Source organism: Hordeum vulgare, unplaced genomic scaffold (assembly GCF_904849725.1).
Source record: "Hordeum vulgare subsp. vulgare unplaced genomic scaffold, MorexV3_pseudomolecules_assembly, whole genome shotgun sequence".
In the NCBI taxonomy this organism is placed as follows: Eukaryota; Viridiplantae; Streptophyta; class Magnoliopsida; order Poales; family Poaceae; genus Hordeum; species Hordeum vulgare.
Window position 1 is genome coordinate 103,240 of NW_025422523.1, and position 18,653 is coordinate 121,892.

The 18,653-nt window shown below is 37.0% G+C and overlaps 1 protein-coding gene and 4 non-coding genes across 5 annotated transcripts; 3 read left to right on the forward strand and 2 right to left on the reverse strand.

Moving 5' to 3' along the window:
- Positions 1-285: 285 nt before the first annotated feature.
- Positions 286-9,868, forward strand: LOC123418893 (ATP synthase subunit beta, chloroplastic). Its single transcript, XM_045107088.1, has one exon. The coding sequence runs from the start codon at positions 665-667 to the stop codon at positions 2,159-2,161; it is 1,497 nt and encodes a 498-aa protein (XP_044963023.1). The 5' UTR covers positions 286-664; the 3' UTR covers positions 2,162-9,868.
- TRNAF-GAA lies at positions 6,621-6,693 on the reverse strand. Its single transcript has one exon. It is a non-coding gene; the product is annotated as a tRNA-Phe (tRNA).
- On the forward strand, positions 8,290-8,362 carry TRNAT-UGU. Its single transcript has one exon. It is a non-coding gene; the product is annotated as a tRNA-Thr (tRNA).
- TRNAS-GGA lies at positions 9,578-9,664 on the reverse strand. The gene has a single exon. It is a non-coding gene; the product is annotated as a tRNA-Ser (tRNA).
- An 8,404-nt stretch (positions 9,869-18,272) lies between the features above and the next one.
- On the forward strand, positions 18,273-18,344 carry TRNAR-UCU. Its single transcript has one exon. It is a non-coding gene; the product is annotated as a tRNA-Arg (tRNA).
- Positions 18,345-18,653: the final 309 nt, after the last annotated feature.

The window sequence follows — 18,653 nt, forward strand, 5'->3', positions numbered from 1 at the left end:
TAATATAATATCAACTCATTAAAGAAAATTGAGGGCATGCTTAGGTTAATGAATATGTTTCATTCATATATAATGCGTACACCCTGTGTATGTTCTATCCTATAGGAATTCCACTATAGGAATTCGATAGGAATTGAGTTGTTGTTATGGTAAGTTAACACGGTTCGTTATTAAACCATGGATTTGATTTACCAAATCCATCATTATTGTATACTCTTTGATAGGTATAGCGCAACCCAAATTAATCCCTAATCCTTATTTTACAAGTTCTTAATAGGTCTCTTTTCTTATTTGGAATGCAAATACCTAACTAAATACTAATAAAATTCTTTGTTGACAGCAATCTATGCTTCACAGTAGTATATATTTTGTATATCGAAGTCCTAGATAGGAAAGTAGAGTAGGCACAGATCCTCCACAAAAGGCAAAATGTATATGAAAAAAAGATTGATTGAACTTTCCAACGGACTCATTCCATGAGTAAACGATTGAATGGGATTCGCTTGGGCAACGAAATCAAGTCCTGGTCCCCTTTTCTCTCTTATTGAATTAACTAATTCATTTCCTTTTTACTTTTGGATTTTTTTTGATTTGATTTGGCATTATTCAACAATAAAAAAAGAAAAATTTCGACAAATTCCTTTTTTTTAATTATGTGATAATTATGAGAACCAATCCTACTACTTCTCGTCCCGGGGTTTCCACAAGTGAAGAAAAAAGTACAGGTCGTATCGATCAAATTATTGGACCCGTGCTGGATGTCACTTTTCCCCCGGGCAAGTTACCTTATATTTATAACGCTTTAGTAGTCCAGAGTAGAGACACTGCCGATAAGCAAATTAATGTGACTTGTGAGGTACAACAATTATTAGGAAATAATCGAGTTAGAGCTGTAGCTATGAGTGCTACGGACGGGTTGATGAGAGGAATGGAAGTGATTGACACGGGAGCTCCTCTCAGTGTTCCGGTCGGTGGAGCTACTCTCGGACGAATTTTCAACGTTCTTGGGGAGCCTGTTGACAATTTGGGTCCTGTAGATAGTAGTGCAACGTTCCCTATTCATAGATCTGCGCCTGCCTTTATCGAGTTAGATACGAAATTATCCATCTTTGAAACAGGTATTAAGGTCGTCGATCTTTTAGCTCCTTATCGACGTGGAGGAAAAATAGGACTATTTGGGGGGGCTGGAGTAGGTAAAACAGTACTGATCATGGAATTAATCAATAACATTGCTAAAGCTCATGGGGGCGTATCCGTATTCGGTGGAGTAGGGGAACGGACTCGTGAAGGAAATGATCTTTATATGGAAATGAAGGAATCCGGAGTAATTAATGAAAAAAATATTGAAGAATCAAAGGTAGCTCTAGTCTATGGCCAAATGAATGAACCACCGGGAGCTCGTATGAGAGTTGGTTTAACTGCCCTAACTATGGCAGAATATTTCCGAGATGTTAATAAGCAAGACGTGCTTTTATTTATCGATAATATCTTTCGTTTTGTTCAAGCAGGATCAGAGGTATCCGCTTTATTAGGGAGAATGCCCTCCGCAGTGGGTTATCAACCTACTCTTAGTACAGAAATGGGTTCTTTGCAAGAAAGAATTGCTTCTACTAAAAAGGGATCTATAACTTCGATTCAAGCAGTTTATGTACCTGCGGACGATTTGACCGACCCTGCCCCTGCCACAACATTTGCACATTTGGATGCTACTACCGTACTTTCCAGAGGATTAGCTTCCAAGGGTATTTATCCAGCAGTAGATCCTTTAGATTCAACATCAACTATGTTACAGCCTCGGATCGTTGGCAACGAACATTATGAAACTGCGCAAAGAGTTAAGGAAACTTTACAACGTTACAAAGAACTTCAGGACATTATCGCAATTCTTGGCTTGGATGAATTATCGGAAGAGGATCGTTTAACTGTAGCAAGAGCAAGAAAAATTGAGCGTTTCTTATCACAACCGTTCTTTGTGGCAGAAGTTTTTACTGGTTCTCCAGGAAAGTATGTTGCTCTTGCGGAAACTATTAGGGGATTTCAACTAATCCTTTCCGGAGAATTAGACGGCCTACCTGAACAGGCTTTTTATTTGGTGGGTAACATCGATGAAGCTAGCACGAAAGCTATAACCTTAGAAGAGGAGAACAAATCGCAGAAATGAAATTAAATCTTTATGTACTGACTCCTAAGCGAATTATTTGGGATTGTGAAGTGAAAGAAATCATTTTATCCACGAATAGTGGCCAAATTGGCGTATTACCAAACCACGCCCCTATTAACACAGCAGTAGATATGGGTCCTTTGAGAATACGCCTCCTCAACGACCAATGGTTAACGGCGGTTCTGTGGAGCGGTTTTGCGAGAATAGTTAATAATGAGATCATCATTTTAGGAAATGATGCGGAACTGGGTAGTGATATTGATCCGGAAGAAGCTCAAAAGGCACTTGAAATAGCCGAAGCTAACTTGAGTAAAGCTGAGGGTACGAAAGATTTGGTTGAAGCGAAGCTCGCTCTCAGACGAGCTAGGATACGAATCGAGGCTGTCAATTGGATTCCCCCATCCAATTGAAGACAATCCAGTGGTTTATAGTTGATACAAAGAAAAAGGGAAGAGGGGTAGAAAAAGTTATTAGATAGCGAAGCGAAGTAAGTCCAATGCTATCTAGTAATTTTTCTACCTACTTACCTACTATTGGATTTGAACCAATGACTCCCGCCGTATGAAAGCAATACTCTAACCACTGAGTTAAGTAGGCAATTTATCACCACAAAGGAAGACCCATTACTTCGATCGATTATATATTGAATCCCTTTTCTAAGCAATACCGCTCTGTTATTGGTCTGTTATATACTAAATACTAAACTAAATACTAAACAGATACAGATCAAAGGGATATCCTCTGGCATTAGAAAATATTCATCTTGACAAGAAATTCTCTATATGTTAAGATATCTCTGATAAGGGCTATAGCTCAGTTCGGTAGAGCAACTCGTTTACACGTGCGCCAATGCTTTTCAAAGGAGCTTATTATGCAATGAACATAATCGATCTTATTGCAAAATCAATGTCTTACTTCATAGATTCGAGAGAATAGGAGAACAGTAGCCTGACAAACAGTCGGTTCAGTCCGATTCAGGTGCCAATTCAGGTGCCTAATCAAATAGAACCCTTATGGATTTGCTAGTTGATAAGGTAAATATCCAGCCCACTAAATGCTAGGCGTAATGAGGATAAGGGCCTCCAAAAAACTTCTTTTCGTTCTATGAACTTTAAGGTGTATGAAGTCTCATAGTTAACTCTTGCAGTGGAACGATAGAGACTCCATTTCACTTAGGTTGATTTAATTTAGACCAGAGGCAGACCTAAGTCAAGGTAATCCTCCTTTGAAACACTTTGGTATTGCTCCTAGATAGATCATAATACAAAAAATCAATCAGAGCACAGGGAGCCATCTCATTATCTTTCCGTAAAGAAAAACTATGGTGGACTAACTGATCTTTAAATCAGTTTATGAAAGAGCCCAATGCAAAAAAATGCATGTTGGGTCTTTGAAACAGTTCAAATCATTTCGATAATAATCCGTTTGATCTGTTTTACCGAGAAGGTCTACGGTTCGAATCCGTATAGCCCTAATATGCCCTTTTTTCTATTTTAGGATCTCTATCCTATGTTTTCTTTAGTTTAGTATAGTTTTCATTTTCGCATTAGTATTTGTTTATAGACTGGATAGGCGCCTGCGACATAGAATAGAGATAAAAGCATTACCAAAGGCTCATTCATCGAAAATCAAAATCATACAGACAGGAAAAGAAAAACGAAAAATAGAAAAAATAAAGTAAAGAGTAAATAAGAAAACAGAATATTCTGTCTCATAGTTCTGAAATAGAGTTCTTTATTTTTATTTTTATAGTATTACTTCTCATTATACTGCATAGATTAGTCCTACTATCTTAATTAGGTTCTAATTATTCTAATTAGTAGTATTCTCATTTTTATTTAATAGTCTCTTATTATTATTAAATAGTAAATAAAGGATAGAGCTATTCTTTTTTTATAGAGATTCTAGAGAAAGCGAGACAAAGTGAAACGATAAAGTTTTCTTTATATAAGAATTAGATCTACATACACCATATCTAAATAGAATGGAAATCCAAAAGAAAGGGAGTTGGGATTCCATTGGATGAATCTTTAAAGAAGATGCAGCACAGAGGAAACAAAGGCTAAACTAAGCGCTTTTGTTTGAACAAAAAAGATTCTTGTTTCACCGAGGAAAAGAGAGAAGTTCTGGATAAATTGACAATGCTGAATTGAATTGACTAATTTAAGTTCCGCCTATTCCACATTAATGGGAGTACATTATGTTTCTGCTTCACGAATATGATATTTTTTGGACATTTCTAATAATAGCAAGCCTTATTCCTATTTTGGCATTTTCGATTTCAGGGCTTTTAGCCCCGGTTAGTGAAGGACCAGAGAAGCTTTCTAGTTATGAATCGGGTATAGAACCCATGGGAGGGGCTTGGGTACAATTCCGAATACGCTATTATATGTTTGCGCTCGTTTTTGTTGTTTTTGATGTGGAAACCGTCTTTCTATACCCTTGGGCAATGAGTTTCGACGTATTGGGTGTATCCGTTTTTATCGAAGCTTTGATTTTCGTGCTTATCTTAGTTGTCGGTTTAGTTTATGCATGGCGAAAAGGAGCCTTGGAATGGTCTTAACTGAATATTTAGACAAAAAAAAAGAAGGAAAAGATTCTATTGAGACAGTTATGAATTTGATTGAGTTTCCCTTACTTGACCAAACAAGTTCCAATTCTGTTATTTCAACTACACTAAATGATCTTTCGAATTGGTCAAGACTCTCCAGTTTATGGCCCCTTCTATACGGTACCAGTTGTTGTTTCATTGAATTTGCTTCATTAATAGGTTCACGATTCGATTTTGATCGTTATGGATTGGTACCAAGATCAAGTCCTAGGCAAGCAGACCTAATTTTAACAGCCGGTACGGTAACAATGAAAATGGCTCCGTCTTTAGTGAGATTATACGAGCAAATGCCTGAACCAAAATACGTCATTGCTATGGGAGCCTGTACTATTACAGGGGGAATGTTCAGTACGGATTCCTATAGTACTGTTCGGGGAGTTGATAAGTTAATTCCTGTGGATGTCTACTTGCCGGGCTGCCCTCCTAAACCGGAGGCAGTTATAGATGCCCTAACAAAACTTCGTAAGAAGATATCGCGAGAAATAGTTGAGGATCGAACTCTATCTCAAAATAAAAAAAGATGTTTTACTACCAGTCACAAGCTTTATGTTAGGCGCAGTACTCATACAGGAACTTATGAGCAAGAATTGCTCTATCAATCACCATCGACATTAGATATATCTTCTGAAACTTTTTTAAAATCCAAAAGTCCAGTACCTTCCTACAAATTAGTGAATTAGGAGGGGGGGGCTCTTTTGTGTAGAAAAAGAAAAAGCAGAGCAATCTTTCAAACTTGCATCCGAAATGGGAAATATTTATACAAAGAGGGAGAGATGAAGACAATGCAGCAGGGTTGGTTATCTAATTGGCTAGTCAAACATGAGGTGGTTCATAGATCTTTGGGCTTTGATCACCGAGGAATAGAGACTTTACAAATAAAAGCAGGGGATTGGGATTCCATTGCTGTCATTTTATATGTATATGGTTATAATTATTTACGCTCCCAATGTGCTTATGATGTAGCACCCGGTGGATCTTTAGCTAGCGTGTATCATCTTACAAGAATACAATACGGTATAGATAATCCAGAAGAAGTCTGCATAAAAGTCTTTGCCCAAAAGGATAATCCTAGAATTCCGTCTGTCTTCTGGATTTGGAGAAGTGCCGATTTTCAAGAACGCGAATCTTATGATATGGTGGGAATCTCTTATGATAATCATCCGCGCCTTAAACGTATCCTAATGCCTGAAAGTTGGATAGGCTGGCCCTTACGTAAGGACTATATAACCCCCAATTTTTATGAAATACAAGATGCTCATTGAATGATAAGAAATTCGTGCTCACTTATACAACACAACTCCAGATTTTATTCAAGTCAAGGAATATTTTTAGGTTCTTTTCCTAGATGAAACGGAATACCTATTTATAATTAATTCCTATTATACAAAAGCATTCCAGATAGACTGAGCCAAAAAAGGGTTTCATTTGGATTCCCCTATTTTGAAAATCACATATTAATTTCCTTCATATGAACAGAAAAATAGGATGACTCAAAGAAGTTCTCTACCAGGAACTTTGTATCGCGCACATGACTTAGCACAACTAGGAAAATAAGATAAGATAAAGATAAGCAAGACTAAAAAAATATTCGTCGGAATAGTGGAATACAAAATAAAGAAACGCAAAAAAATAAAGGGGAACCTAATCTCACCCCCTTCCTTATCATAAAGAAAGGGTATATTTTAAAACTTCTCTAAAAAGAAGTGCCTCTATATTTATATTATAGATTTATCCACTTAGATGAATAAATCATACTCTATCTATATTATATATTATTAATAAATATGTATCACAATCCATCTCGAGGTATTTGGATCAATACCTATTCGGTGGATCTTTTTTTTTCTCTGCCAGGAACCAGATTTGAACTGGTGACACGAGGATTTTCAGTCCTCTGCTCTACCAACTGAGCTATCCTGACCTTTTCTTGTGCATCATCCTAGTAGAGTATTTGTATCTATGTCAATTAAAAGGACTAAAAAATCAATTAAAGTATTTCAAATTCAAAATTTGAAAGGGGGGGGGTAGCCCTATGCATTGTGCATGGTTTACTTAAATAATACTTAAAAATAGAGTGAATAACCAAGATTTCTTGCCGATACTCTAATAAAAAAGAAATCTATTCAATGAATAGGATAAGATCCATTGAGTTCTCTTCGCATTCCTTTCCTTTGTGAAAGAGTAGAATGAGAAAGCTAATGAATCTTAAACCCATTGATAAAAAGAAAAAAAAAGAGGATTTGGGGATAGAGGGACTTGAACCCTCACAACTTAAAAAGTCGACGGATTTTCCTTTTACTAGAAATTTCATTGTTGTCAGTATTGACATGTAGAATGGGACTCTCTCTTTGTCCTCGTCCGATTAATCCACTTTCTTTTTAAAAGTTCTCAAAACTTTGAATTTGAATTGAAGAATTTGATTATTCAATATTCGAATGGAGTGGATTCACAATAATTCAAAATAAAATTATGATATGAGTTTTTTATTTCATAATCATTTCGAATTTTATTTTGAAATTTTAAAAAAGATAAAGAACCTATATTATAATATGAGTTCTGTGATTAATCGTTTGCTATGTCAGTATCTATACGTGTTTATTAAATGTATAAAGTATAAAACCCCTCTTTCTCTAATTTAGAATTAGAAGGAATTCCACTAACAACACAACGTAATTAACTCGATTCGTTAGAACAGCTTCCATTGAGTCTCTGCACCTATCCTTTTCCTTTGTATTCTAGTTCGAGAATCCCTTCTCAAAACACGGATTTGGCTCAGGATTGCCCTTTTTTAATTCCAGGGTTTCTCTGAATTTGGAAGTTACCACTTAGCAGGTTTCCATACCAAGGCTCAATACAATCAAGTCCGTAGCGTCTACCGATTTCGCCATATCCCCACTTCCCTCTTCTTTGAGACCAGGATTCCTTGTGTAATTTCATCCATCTCTTAGTTTTTTTTTTGAATCATTGAGTTCATCACTCAACGTAGTCTAGCAGTTCAGTTCGACTCTATTTGAGAGACCCCGCTTGCTTATTGCAATTCTGAATTACATTGATTCTATCCTTGATGTATTTGCAATTCAATCCGAATCAATATATCCAAAACTTTTTATCTCCCCCACCTCCCGTCTTACTTTTTTATAGTATTCGAAATTATACTATAACGCTGGATATTTATTCTTTTTTTCTAATCAGAATTATCAATTTTATTTACTCTGACTTTATGTTCCCCTTAGTGAAATATTAATCCTCAAATTATTAACAAATAATAAAGTCTATAATGATCGAATGAAAATACCCATAAAGTCTATAATTTTCTTTTTAAATATCCTATAGTTAAGCATATCAAGCTAACTTTATCTTTAAGAAGTTTTAGTATTTTTTTATTTAGTATTTTTTTATAAGTAGAACTTCAAATTTAGAACTAGTTAATAGCTAAGAGTAATAACTAATATCTGAGATTTTACGGATTTCCTATACTATACCTATTTCTATTTGTTACACTATTTCCGTTATGTAAGCCCACTTAGCTCAGAGGTTAGAGCATCGCATTTGTAATGCGAGGGTCATCGGTTCAAATCCGATAGTCGGCTTTTTTTTTCTCTATCGATGTTCTACGAACAAGAATCTCTTTTTTTCCGAATTAAATGGAGAATCCAGGATCTTTTATGTTTTTTACCTTACTATTTTGCTAGATACAAAACAATAAAATAAATAATATATATACAAAAAATACAAAAAATACAGATTTTGATGAAATTCCATTTTTTGTGGTACTTTAGTTGATTTTACTCTGTTTATCCTGTAGTTTAATTCAGTTTTAATTTCGATGTATTCTGTAATGTAAATACAATGAAATTAATTGTGTAAAATGAAATTTCAATAAAAAAAAGGAGTCTTCATGTCCCGTTATCGAGGACCTCGTTTAAAAAAAATACGCCGTTTGGGAGCTTTACCAGGACTCACTAGAAAAACACCTAAATCCGGAAGTAATCTTAAAAAAAAATTCAATTCTGGGAAAAAGGAGCAATATCGTATTCGTCTTCAAGAAAAACAGAAATTGCGTTTTCATTATGGTCTGACAGAACGACAATTACTTAGATATGTACATATCGCTGGAAAAGCAAAAAGGTCAACAGGCCAGGTTTTACTACAATTACTTGAAATGCGTTTGGATAATATCCTTTTTCGATTGGGTATGGCTTCAACCATTCCTGGGGCCCGCCAATTAGTCAACCATAGACATATTTTAGTTAATGGCCGTATAGTCAATATACCAAGTTTTCGTTGCAAACCCCGAGATATTATTACTACGAAAGATAACCAAAGATCAAAAGGTCTGGTTCAAAATTATATTGCTTCATCGGACCCGGGGAAATTGCCAAGCCATTTGACGATTGACACATTGGAATATAAAGGACTAGTAAATAAAATCCTAGATAGGAAGTGGGTCGGTCTCAAAATAAATGAGTTGTTAGTTGTAGAATATTACTCTCGTCAGACTTGAACTTAATGAAAAAAGGAAAGGTTCATAGAATTTTCTTCCCCTTCCCCTTTCCCCGAACTAAATAGCCCTAAGACCATTACCATTAATTCGTATTTTCCCATCAACTAGCTAAAATTGATTAACCCTAGGATTAGGATCCTTTTTGCTTTTTTCCTCTATGTTTACATACCACAGTAATTTGCTATAGAGAATTTTTAATTTCTATTAAATAAAAATAAGATAATATAAGATATTATTACTGGAATAAATTGCTATTTGATTTGATACATTGTGATCCTTAACGTTGATGAATTAAGAAAAACGGAAAGAGAGGGATTCGAACCCTCGGTAAACAAAAGTCTACATAGCAGTTCCAATGCTACGCCTTGAACCGCTCGGCCATCTTTCCTACATAACTTATTATGGAAAATAAACTGAGTGAATAGCGAGTTTTCTTATTCCTGCAGTACAGGTACAACCGCAACCGCTCGGGGGTTCCCTAGTTCTATTGGAAAAATTCCTTTTGATCTAGGTGGAAGGATACAGGATTTTTTACTAGAAATTGCGCTCGCTATAAAATAAAAGTTTTAATTTAGGTTTTCCCGCAACTAAAGAAAAAGAGAATGCAAGAATTCTTCTTATTGCATAATAAAATAAAGAAACCTTAGAATTCCGTTTGCATAAGATACGCTACACCATTGAAATCAAAAATAGAGTATGAGACAATTAATAACTTTGAAAACACGAAATAGTTGATGACATAAGTTGTTGTTCAGAAATAGGAAAGTGGAATGAAATCCAGTCTTAGTCAAATATTGCATATCTCTTCGTGTCCAAGCAGAAGGAAAAGGATACAATTTGAGCTGAGCGGAAAATCCATATCTCTCTTATCCATTTAAAACATATGGATTTAGAGCATATGGATCAATCTATTTATAATTATAAGAATCGAATGTGTTTGTTTTTATGTTATTTTGTGAAGGAATGAAAACAATTCTATATAGAATGGCTTGGGAATTATGCCTAGATCCCGTGTAAATGGAAATTTCATTGATAAGACCTTCTCAATTATAGCCAATATTTTATTGCGAATAATTCCGACAACCTCAGGAGAAAAAAAGGCATTTACTTATTATAGAGATGGTGCGATTTGACTCTTTTTTTTTTTGCTTTTTTTTAGACCTACCTATACCTCAGTCTTAGGAAAAAGAAAAGGGGTTGGCATAGAGAGAACCAAATTTGTAAAGCAAGCAAACCCACGCTTCGGGAAGGTGAGGCGAACTAACAATTCCTTCCGTCGTGTATCCTCGATTGATGCGGCTTCAGATACTTCAATTGTAGATTTGAGTATTGAGCGAAAGGTTACACCTACAGGATATGGTATGGTATGGATTACAGGCCACTCTATTAGTATCCGTAGGCAGCATAGGGGAGAAAAGCACTACACCTAGAAATAGGAATCAACAAGAGAAAAACTTTGGTAGAAATTACCCCTTTCCTGATCGGTATCAGGGCTGGGAAGAATGGTTGGGATAACAAACAACCATCAGGTTTGTACTTTGGATACCCCTATAACCATCAAAGATCGTTGAAGTAGCTAATTCCTCTAAATAGGAGGCGTTGAGAACAAAGAAATTATTGGAGCTATCGTTTTCCTCTAGCATTAATAGAATTCATTGGTGTTAAGAAAAACCTCTTGTGGGAAGGTTGGCTAGAGATTTCTTGGAAAAATACCAGCCCCTTTCGGTTCATAATGAGACGGGACTAATTCTATTTTGATTCTATAGATTAAGATTATTTCGCTTAGTACTATTATGTACAGAAGGGAGGAGCCGTATGAGATGAAAACCTCATGTACGGTTTTGGAACGGAGATTTTTTGAATAGAATGAACGACCGTAACGGATGTTGGCTCAATCCGAAGGAAATTATGCGGAAGCTTTGCAAAATTATTATGAAGCTACGCGACTAGAAATCGATCCCTATGATCGAAGTTATATACTCTATAACATAGGCCTTATACACACAAGCAATGGAGAGCATACAAAGGCTTTGGAATATTATTTCCGGGCACTAGAACGAAACCCCTTCTTACCGCAAGCTTTTAATAATATGGCCGTGATCTGTCATTACGTGCGACTATCTCCACTATAGAAAGACAAAAAAAGAGAGGATCAAATTTTCTAGTAAATACTGGAAAAAAGGGCTTTCTACATAGGGATCGTAAAAACAACGATTTTTCCCTATCAGCTGTAGGAAGGAAGGACACTTCACGAGAATCAAAAAACGAAGAAAGTATGGCCTATACTACTACTCTATGGATAAAGTTTCTCAAATTGATAGAGAAAGCACCGTAAAGATCAATTAGTGAGCGACTGGGTCGATACAACTAAAAAAAACTGCTTACTTATCCCATGATATGGGGCAAAATTTAGGAATCCGCTTATGTAATAGAGCCGATCCACTAAGGGATTAAGCAGCGGTGTAGTATCAGATCCCAAAGATAGTAAGTTCTTTTTTCTTTCTTATGGAAAAAAGTCTTTTTCAAGGATTCTATAGAGATTTCATATATGAAACCGGGATAGTTACCTTTCAGAAAATTTGAACGAAGGCTCTATATCTATCTATGCTTCATTCTTCTGAAGGTGGGAAAAAAGATCAAACTAATTATTGAGAAAAATTAGGGTTTGAAACTTAGGTAATTAATTTCTTCTGCTTAACACAAGAACAAATTGGATCGATTTTTGATAAATCGAATTCAGTTAAGATAGGGGAAATTAAGATAGCAATTTCTGAGCCGTATGAGGTAGGAAACTCTCAAGTACGGTTCTAAGGGAAGGAACTGCCTATTCCGACCGAGGAGAACAGGCCATTCTAGAGGGTGATTCGGAAATTGCGGAAGCTTGGTTTGATCAAGCTGCTGAATATTGGAAACAAGCTATAGCGCTTACTCCGGGAAATTATATTGAAGCACAAAACTGGTTGAAGATTACGAAGCGCTTTGAATTTGAATAAGACCATGCTCCTTTTTTTTCCTAAAATGGATGGTTTGGTTGTTGATCCATTAATCAAATAAATTAGGTCGTAAGATCGAATCAAGAATTTCATTATATCCATTTCTTATACCTTCTATTTTATAAGATATTTCATAAGAATAAACCATAGGGATAGGGTCTAGAATAGAAGTAATAAAGTGAATAAAAAAAAGGGGGCCAATCTAAATATTGCTAATATATTAGAACCATCTTATTAATAATTCTAATGAGTTATCTTGGAATTTAGAATCAAATAAAAAATAAAAAACCCTATATTATGCTCAAGGAAAGTAGATATAGATAGGAGCTTATGCCCTAAAAAAAAATACACTAGTTTCTTAAATTTAAAATAAAAAAGATTTTTTCTTACGCCGAGAAATATTTGTTTTTTCAAGATAAACAATGTCCGTTAGGCACCTAACCTTTATGTCATAATAGATCCGAACACTTGCCTCGGATTGACTTTAATATATAATTGCTCCAGTGAATAACTAAAAAAAAAGAAGGGTGGTAGTATAGTAAAGAAAAGAACTAATCACAATATCTATCTTTCAAAATCTATCTTTCAAAATCTATCTTTCAAAGATTCACTAAAAAAAAAGACAGTTGGCGGGTCTCTTTGTATGTCTTGTCCGGAAAGAGGAGGAGTTAATGATTATTCGTTCGCCGGAACCAGAAGTAAAAATTGTTGTGGATAGGGATCCTGTAAAAACATCTTTTGAGGAATGGGCGAGACCCGGCCATTTCTCAAGAACACTAGCTAAGGGCCCTGATACTACCACTTGGATCTGGAACCTACATGCTGATGCTCACGATTTCGATAGTCATACTGGTGATTTGGAGGAGATTTCTAGAAAAGTTTTTAGTGCTCATTTCGGGCAACTTTCCATTATCTTTCTTTGGTTGAGTGGCATGTACTTTCATGGTGCCCGTTTTTCCAATTATGAAGCATGGCTAAGTGATCCTACTCACATTGGACCCAGTGCTCAGGTAGTTTGGCCTATAGTAGGGCAAGAAATATTGAATGGTGATGTAGGTGGGGGTTTCCGAGGAATCCAAATAACCTCTGGTTTTTTTCAGCTTTGGCGAGCATCTGGAATAACTAGTGAATTACAACTCTATTGTACTGCAATTGGTGCATTGGTTTTTGCAGCGTTAATGCTTTTTGCTGGTTGGTTCCATTATCACAAAGCCGCTCCCAAATTGGCCTGGTTCCAAGATGTAGAATCCATGTTGAATCACCACTTAGCGGGATTATTAGGACTTGGGTCTCTTTCTTGGGCGGGACACCAAATTCATGTATCTTTACCAATTAACCAATTTCTTGACGCTGGGGTGGATCCTAAAGAGATACCACTTCCTCATGAATTTATCTTGAATCGGGACCTTTTGGCTCAACTTTATCCTAGTTTTGCCGAAGGAGCAACCCCTTTTTTCACTTTAAATTGGTCCAAATACGCAGAATTTCTGACTTTTCGTGGAGGACTAGATCCAGTAACCGGTGGTCTCTGGCTGACCGATATTGCACACCATCATTTAGCTATTGCTATTCTTTTCCTAATCGCAGGTCATATGTATAGGACCAACTGGGGTATTGGCCATGGACTTAAAGATATTTTGGAGGCTCACAAGGGCCCATTTACAGGACAAGGCCATAAGGGTCTTTATGAAATCTTAACAACGTCATGGCATGCTCAATTATCTCTTAACCTAGCTATGCTAGGCTCTACAACCATTGTTGTAGCTCATCATATGTATTCTATGCCTCCCTATCCATACCTAGCTACTGACTATGGTACACAACTTTCCTTGTTCACACACCACATGTGGATTGGCGGATTTCTAATAGTCGGTGCTGCTGCACATGCAGCAATTTTTATGGTAAGAGACTATGATCCAACTACTCGATACAACGATCTATTAGATCGCGTCCTTAGACACCGCGATGCAATCATATCCCACCTTAACTGGGTATGTATATTTCTAGGTTTTCACAGTTTTGGCTTGTACATTCATAATGATACCATGAGTGCTTTAGGCCGTCCACAAGATATGTTTTCGGATACCGCCATACAATTACAACCTATCTTTGCTCAATGGGTACAAAATATCCATGCTACTGCGCCTGGCGTAACAGCTCCTGGTGCAACAACAAGTACTAGCTTAACGTGGGGAGGCGGCGAGTTAGTAGCAGTAGGTGGCAAAGTGGCTTTGTTACCGATTCCATTAGGAACCGCAGATTTTTTAGTCCATCACATTCATGCATTTACCATACATGTGACTGTATTAATACTTTTGAAAGGTGTTTTATTTGCTCGGAGTTCCCGTTTGATACCCGATAAAGCAAATCTAGGTTTTCGCTTTCCTTGCGATGGGCCTGGCCGAGGGGGAACATGTCAAGTATCTGCTTGGGATCATGTTTTCTTAGGTTTATTCTGGATGTACAATGCAATTTCGGTAGTCATTTTCCATTTCAGTTGGAAAATGCAGTCGGATGTTTGGGGTACCATAAGTGATCAAGGGGTGGTAACTCATATTACAGGGGGAAACTTTGCACAGAGTTCCATTACGATTAATGGGTGGCTTCGAGATTTCTTGTGGGCACAGGCATCGCAAGTCATTCAGTCTTATGGTTCTTCATTATCTGCATATGGTCTTTTTTTCTTAGGTGCTCATTTTGTCTGGGCCTTCAGTTTAATGTTTTTATTCAGCGGCCGTGGTTATTGGCAAGAACTCATTGAATCTATCGTTTGGGCTCATAACAAATTAAAAGTTGCTCCTGCTACTCAGCCTAGAGCCTTGAGCATTATACAAGGACGTGCTGTAGGAGTAACCCATTACCTTCTGGGTGGAATTGCCACGACATGGGCATTCTTCTTAGCGAGAATTATTGCAGTAGGATAGTGGCTAGGAGGATTTGAAAGGCATTATGGAATTAAGATTTCCCAGGTTTAGCCAAGGCTTAGCTCAGGACCCCACTACTCGTCGTATTTGGTTTGGTATTGCTACCGCACATGATTTCGAAAGTCATGATGATATTACTGAAGAACGTCTTTATCAGAACATTTTTGCTTCTCACTTTGGGCAATTAGCAATAATCTTTCTATGGACGTCCGGAAATCTGTTTCATGTAGCTTGGCAAGGAAATTTTGAATCATGGATACAGGATCCTTTACACGTAAGACCTATTGCTCATGCGATTTGGGATCCTCATTTTGGTCAACCCGCTGTGGAAGCCTTTACTCGAGGAGGTGCTGCTGGTCCAGTGAATATTGCTTATTCTGGGGTTTATCAGTGGTGGTATACAATAGGATTACGCACCAATGAAGATCTTTATACTGGAGCTCTTTTTCTATTATTTCTTTCTACGCTGTCCTTAATAGCGAGTTGGTTACATCTACAACCCAAATGGAAACCAAGCCTTTCGTGGTTCAAAAACGCGGAATCTCGTCTCAATCATCATTTGTCAGGACTTTTCGGGGTAAGTTCTTTGGCTTGGACAGGACATTTAGTTCATGTTGCTATTCCCGCATCCAGGGGGGAGTACGTTCGATGGAATAATTTCTTAGATGTATTACCCTATCCCCAGGGGTTGGGACCCCTTTTGACGGGTCAGTGGAATCTTTATGCCCAAAACCCTGATTCGAGTAATCATTTATTTGGTACCGCTCAAGGAGCGGGAACTGCCATTCTAACTCTTCTTGGGGGATTCCATCCACAAACACAAAGTTTGTGGCTGACTGATATGGCTCACCATCATTTAGCTATTGCATTTATTTTTCTCATTGCCGGTCACATGTATCGAACTAACTTCGGAATTGGGCACAGTATTAAAGATCTTTTAGAAGCGCATACTCCTCCGGGGGGTCGATTAGGGCGTGGGCATAAGGGCCTTTATGACACAATCAACAATTCGATTCATTTTCAGTTAGGTCTTGCTCTAGCTTCTTTAGGGGTTATTACTTCCTTAGTAGCTCAACATATGTACTCTTTACCTCCTTATGCATTCATAGCACAAGACTTTACTACTCAAGCTGCTTTATATACTCATCACCAATATATTGCGGGGTTCATCATGACAGGGGCTTTTGCTCATGGAGCTATTTTTTTCATTAGGGATTACAATCCGGAACAGAATGAGGATAATGTATTGGCAAGAATGTTAGACCATAAAGAAGCTATCATATCTCATTTAAGTTGGGCTAGCCTCTTTCTAGGATTCCATACCTTGGGCCTTTATGTTCATAACGACGTCATGCTTGCTTTTGGTACTCCAGAAAAGCAAATCTTGATCGAACCTATATTTGCCCAATGGATACAATCTGCTCATGGCAAGACGACATATGGGTTCGATATACTCTTATCTTCAACGAATGGCCCCGCTTTCAATGCGGGTCGAAGCCTATGGTTGCCCGGATGGTTGAATGCTGTTAATGAGAATAGTAATTCGCTTTTCTTAACAATAGGACCTGGGGATTTCTTGGTTCATCATGCTATTGCTCTAGGTTTGCATACAACTACATTGATTTTAGTAAAGGGCGCTTTAGACGCACGCGGTTCCAAATTAATGCCGGATAAAAAGGATTTTGGGTATAGTTTTCCTTGTGACGGCCCAGGGCGCGGCGGTACTTGTGATATTTCTGCTTGGGACGCATTTTATTTGGCAGTTTTCTGGATGTTAAATACCATTGGGTGGGTTACTTTTTATTGGCATTGGAAACATATCACATTATGGCAGGGCAACGTTTCACAATTTAATGAATCCTCCACTTATTTGATGGGATGGTTAAGAGATTACCTATGGTTAAACTCTTCACAACTTATCAATGGATATAATCCTTTTGGGATGAATAGTTTATCGGTATGGGCTTGGATGTTCTTATTTGGACATCTTGTTTGGGCTACTGGATTTATGTTCTTAATTTCTTGGCGGGGGTATTGGCAGGAATTAATTGAGACTTTAGCATGGGCTCATGAACGCACACCTTTAGCTAATTTAATTCGCTGGAGAGATAAGCCTGTGGCTCTTTCCATTGTGCAAGCAAGATTGGTTGGATTAGCTCACTTTTCCGTGGGTTATTATTCACTTATGCAGCTTTCTTGATTGCCTCAACATCAGGCAAGTTTGGTTAATTTAGTTTGTTTTTTTGTACTGTATCAGCACCTAGTTCATTACTCTTGATAGAGAGGGAGGATCCGCCTTCTTAAATTTCTTTTTCTATTTATTTTTCCATCTAGGATTAGAACCGTATACTTGATAATAATAGCAACGGCACATTATGGCAAAAAAGAGTTTGATTCAGAGGGAGAAGAAGCGGCAGAAATTAGAACAGAAATATCATTTGATTCGTCAATCTTTAAAAAAAAAGATAAGAAGCAAAGTTTCTCCCTTGAGTTTGAGTGAAAAAACGAAAATGCGAGAAAAATTGCAATCCCTACCGCGTAATAGTGCACCTACACGCCTTCATCGACGTTGTTTTTTGACCGGAAGACCTAGAGCTAACTATCGACATTTTGGGCTATCCGGACACGTACTTCGAGAAATGGTTTATGAATGTTTATTACCGGGTGCAACAAGATCCAGTTGGTAAGGATAAAATACCCTTTCGTATTTGTATGGATTTCTGGAATTGATAATCATAGAGGAGCCCTCTTTACCATTCTGTATAAATGGACTATTCTATTTGTATAGATATGGTAGAGGGACGTATCGAACCCTCTTTTATCCACTAGTTACCCCTCTTTAGTTTAAGAGTATAGAGCAGTTTGGTAGCTCATAAGTCTCATAACCTTGGGGTTGCGGGTTCGATTCCCACTACCGGCCCCATACTCCTTCTTTAATGATATATGCATGATATATACATCATCCATTTGTATCTGGATTTTTTGATTTCCTAAAAGAGTTTTGGTCTAACAGTTTTTTCTCGGAAGAAGACAACAAATAAAAGAAAGAATAAAAGAAAGAATAAAATACGAAAGAAAAGCGTCCATTGTCTAATGGATAGGACAGAGGTCTTCTAAACCTTTGGTATAGGTTCAAATCCTATTGGACGCAATCTTATTTCTATCTATTCTTTAAATAACTATACTAAACTAAAAACAAAGAAAACTTTTTTGCATGATTCAAATAACAAGAGTAGACATGCAAAATAACAAGAGTAGATATGCCAAATTTATTTGTTACTGAAGGGAAAACCGTTCCAGCTGTTCCTGAATAGCTTCCTTCAAAAGGATTTCCGCTTGCTCGGTGAATGTCTTGCTAGAAGATATAATTTCTTGGAATTGAGGTTTAGTATCTTTTAGGTGTTTACGTAACTCATCCAGAAATTTATTTACCTGTTCGATTTCTAACGAATCAAGATAT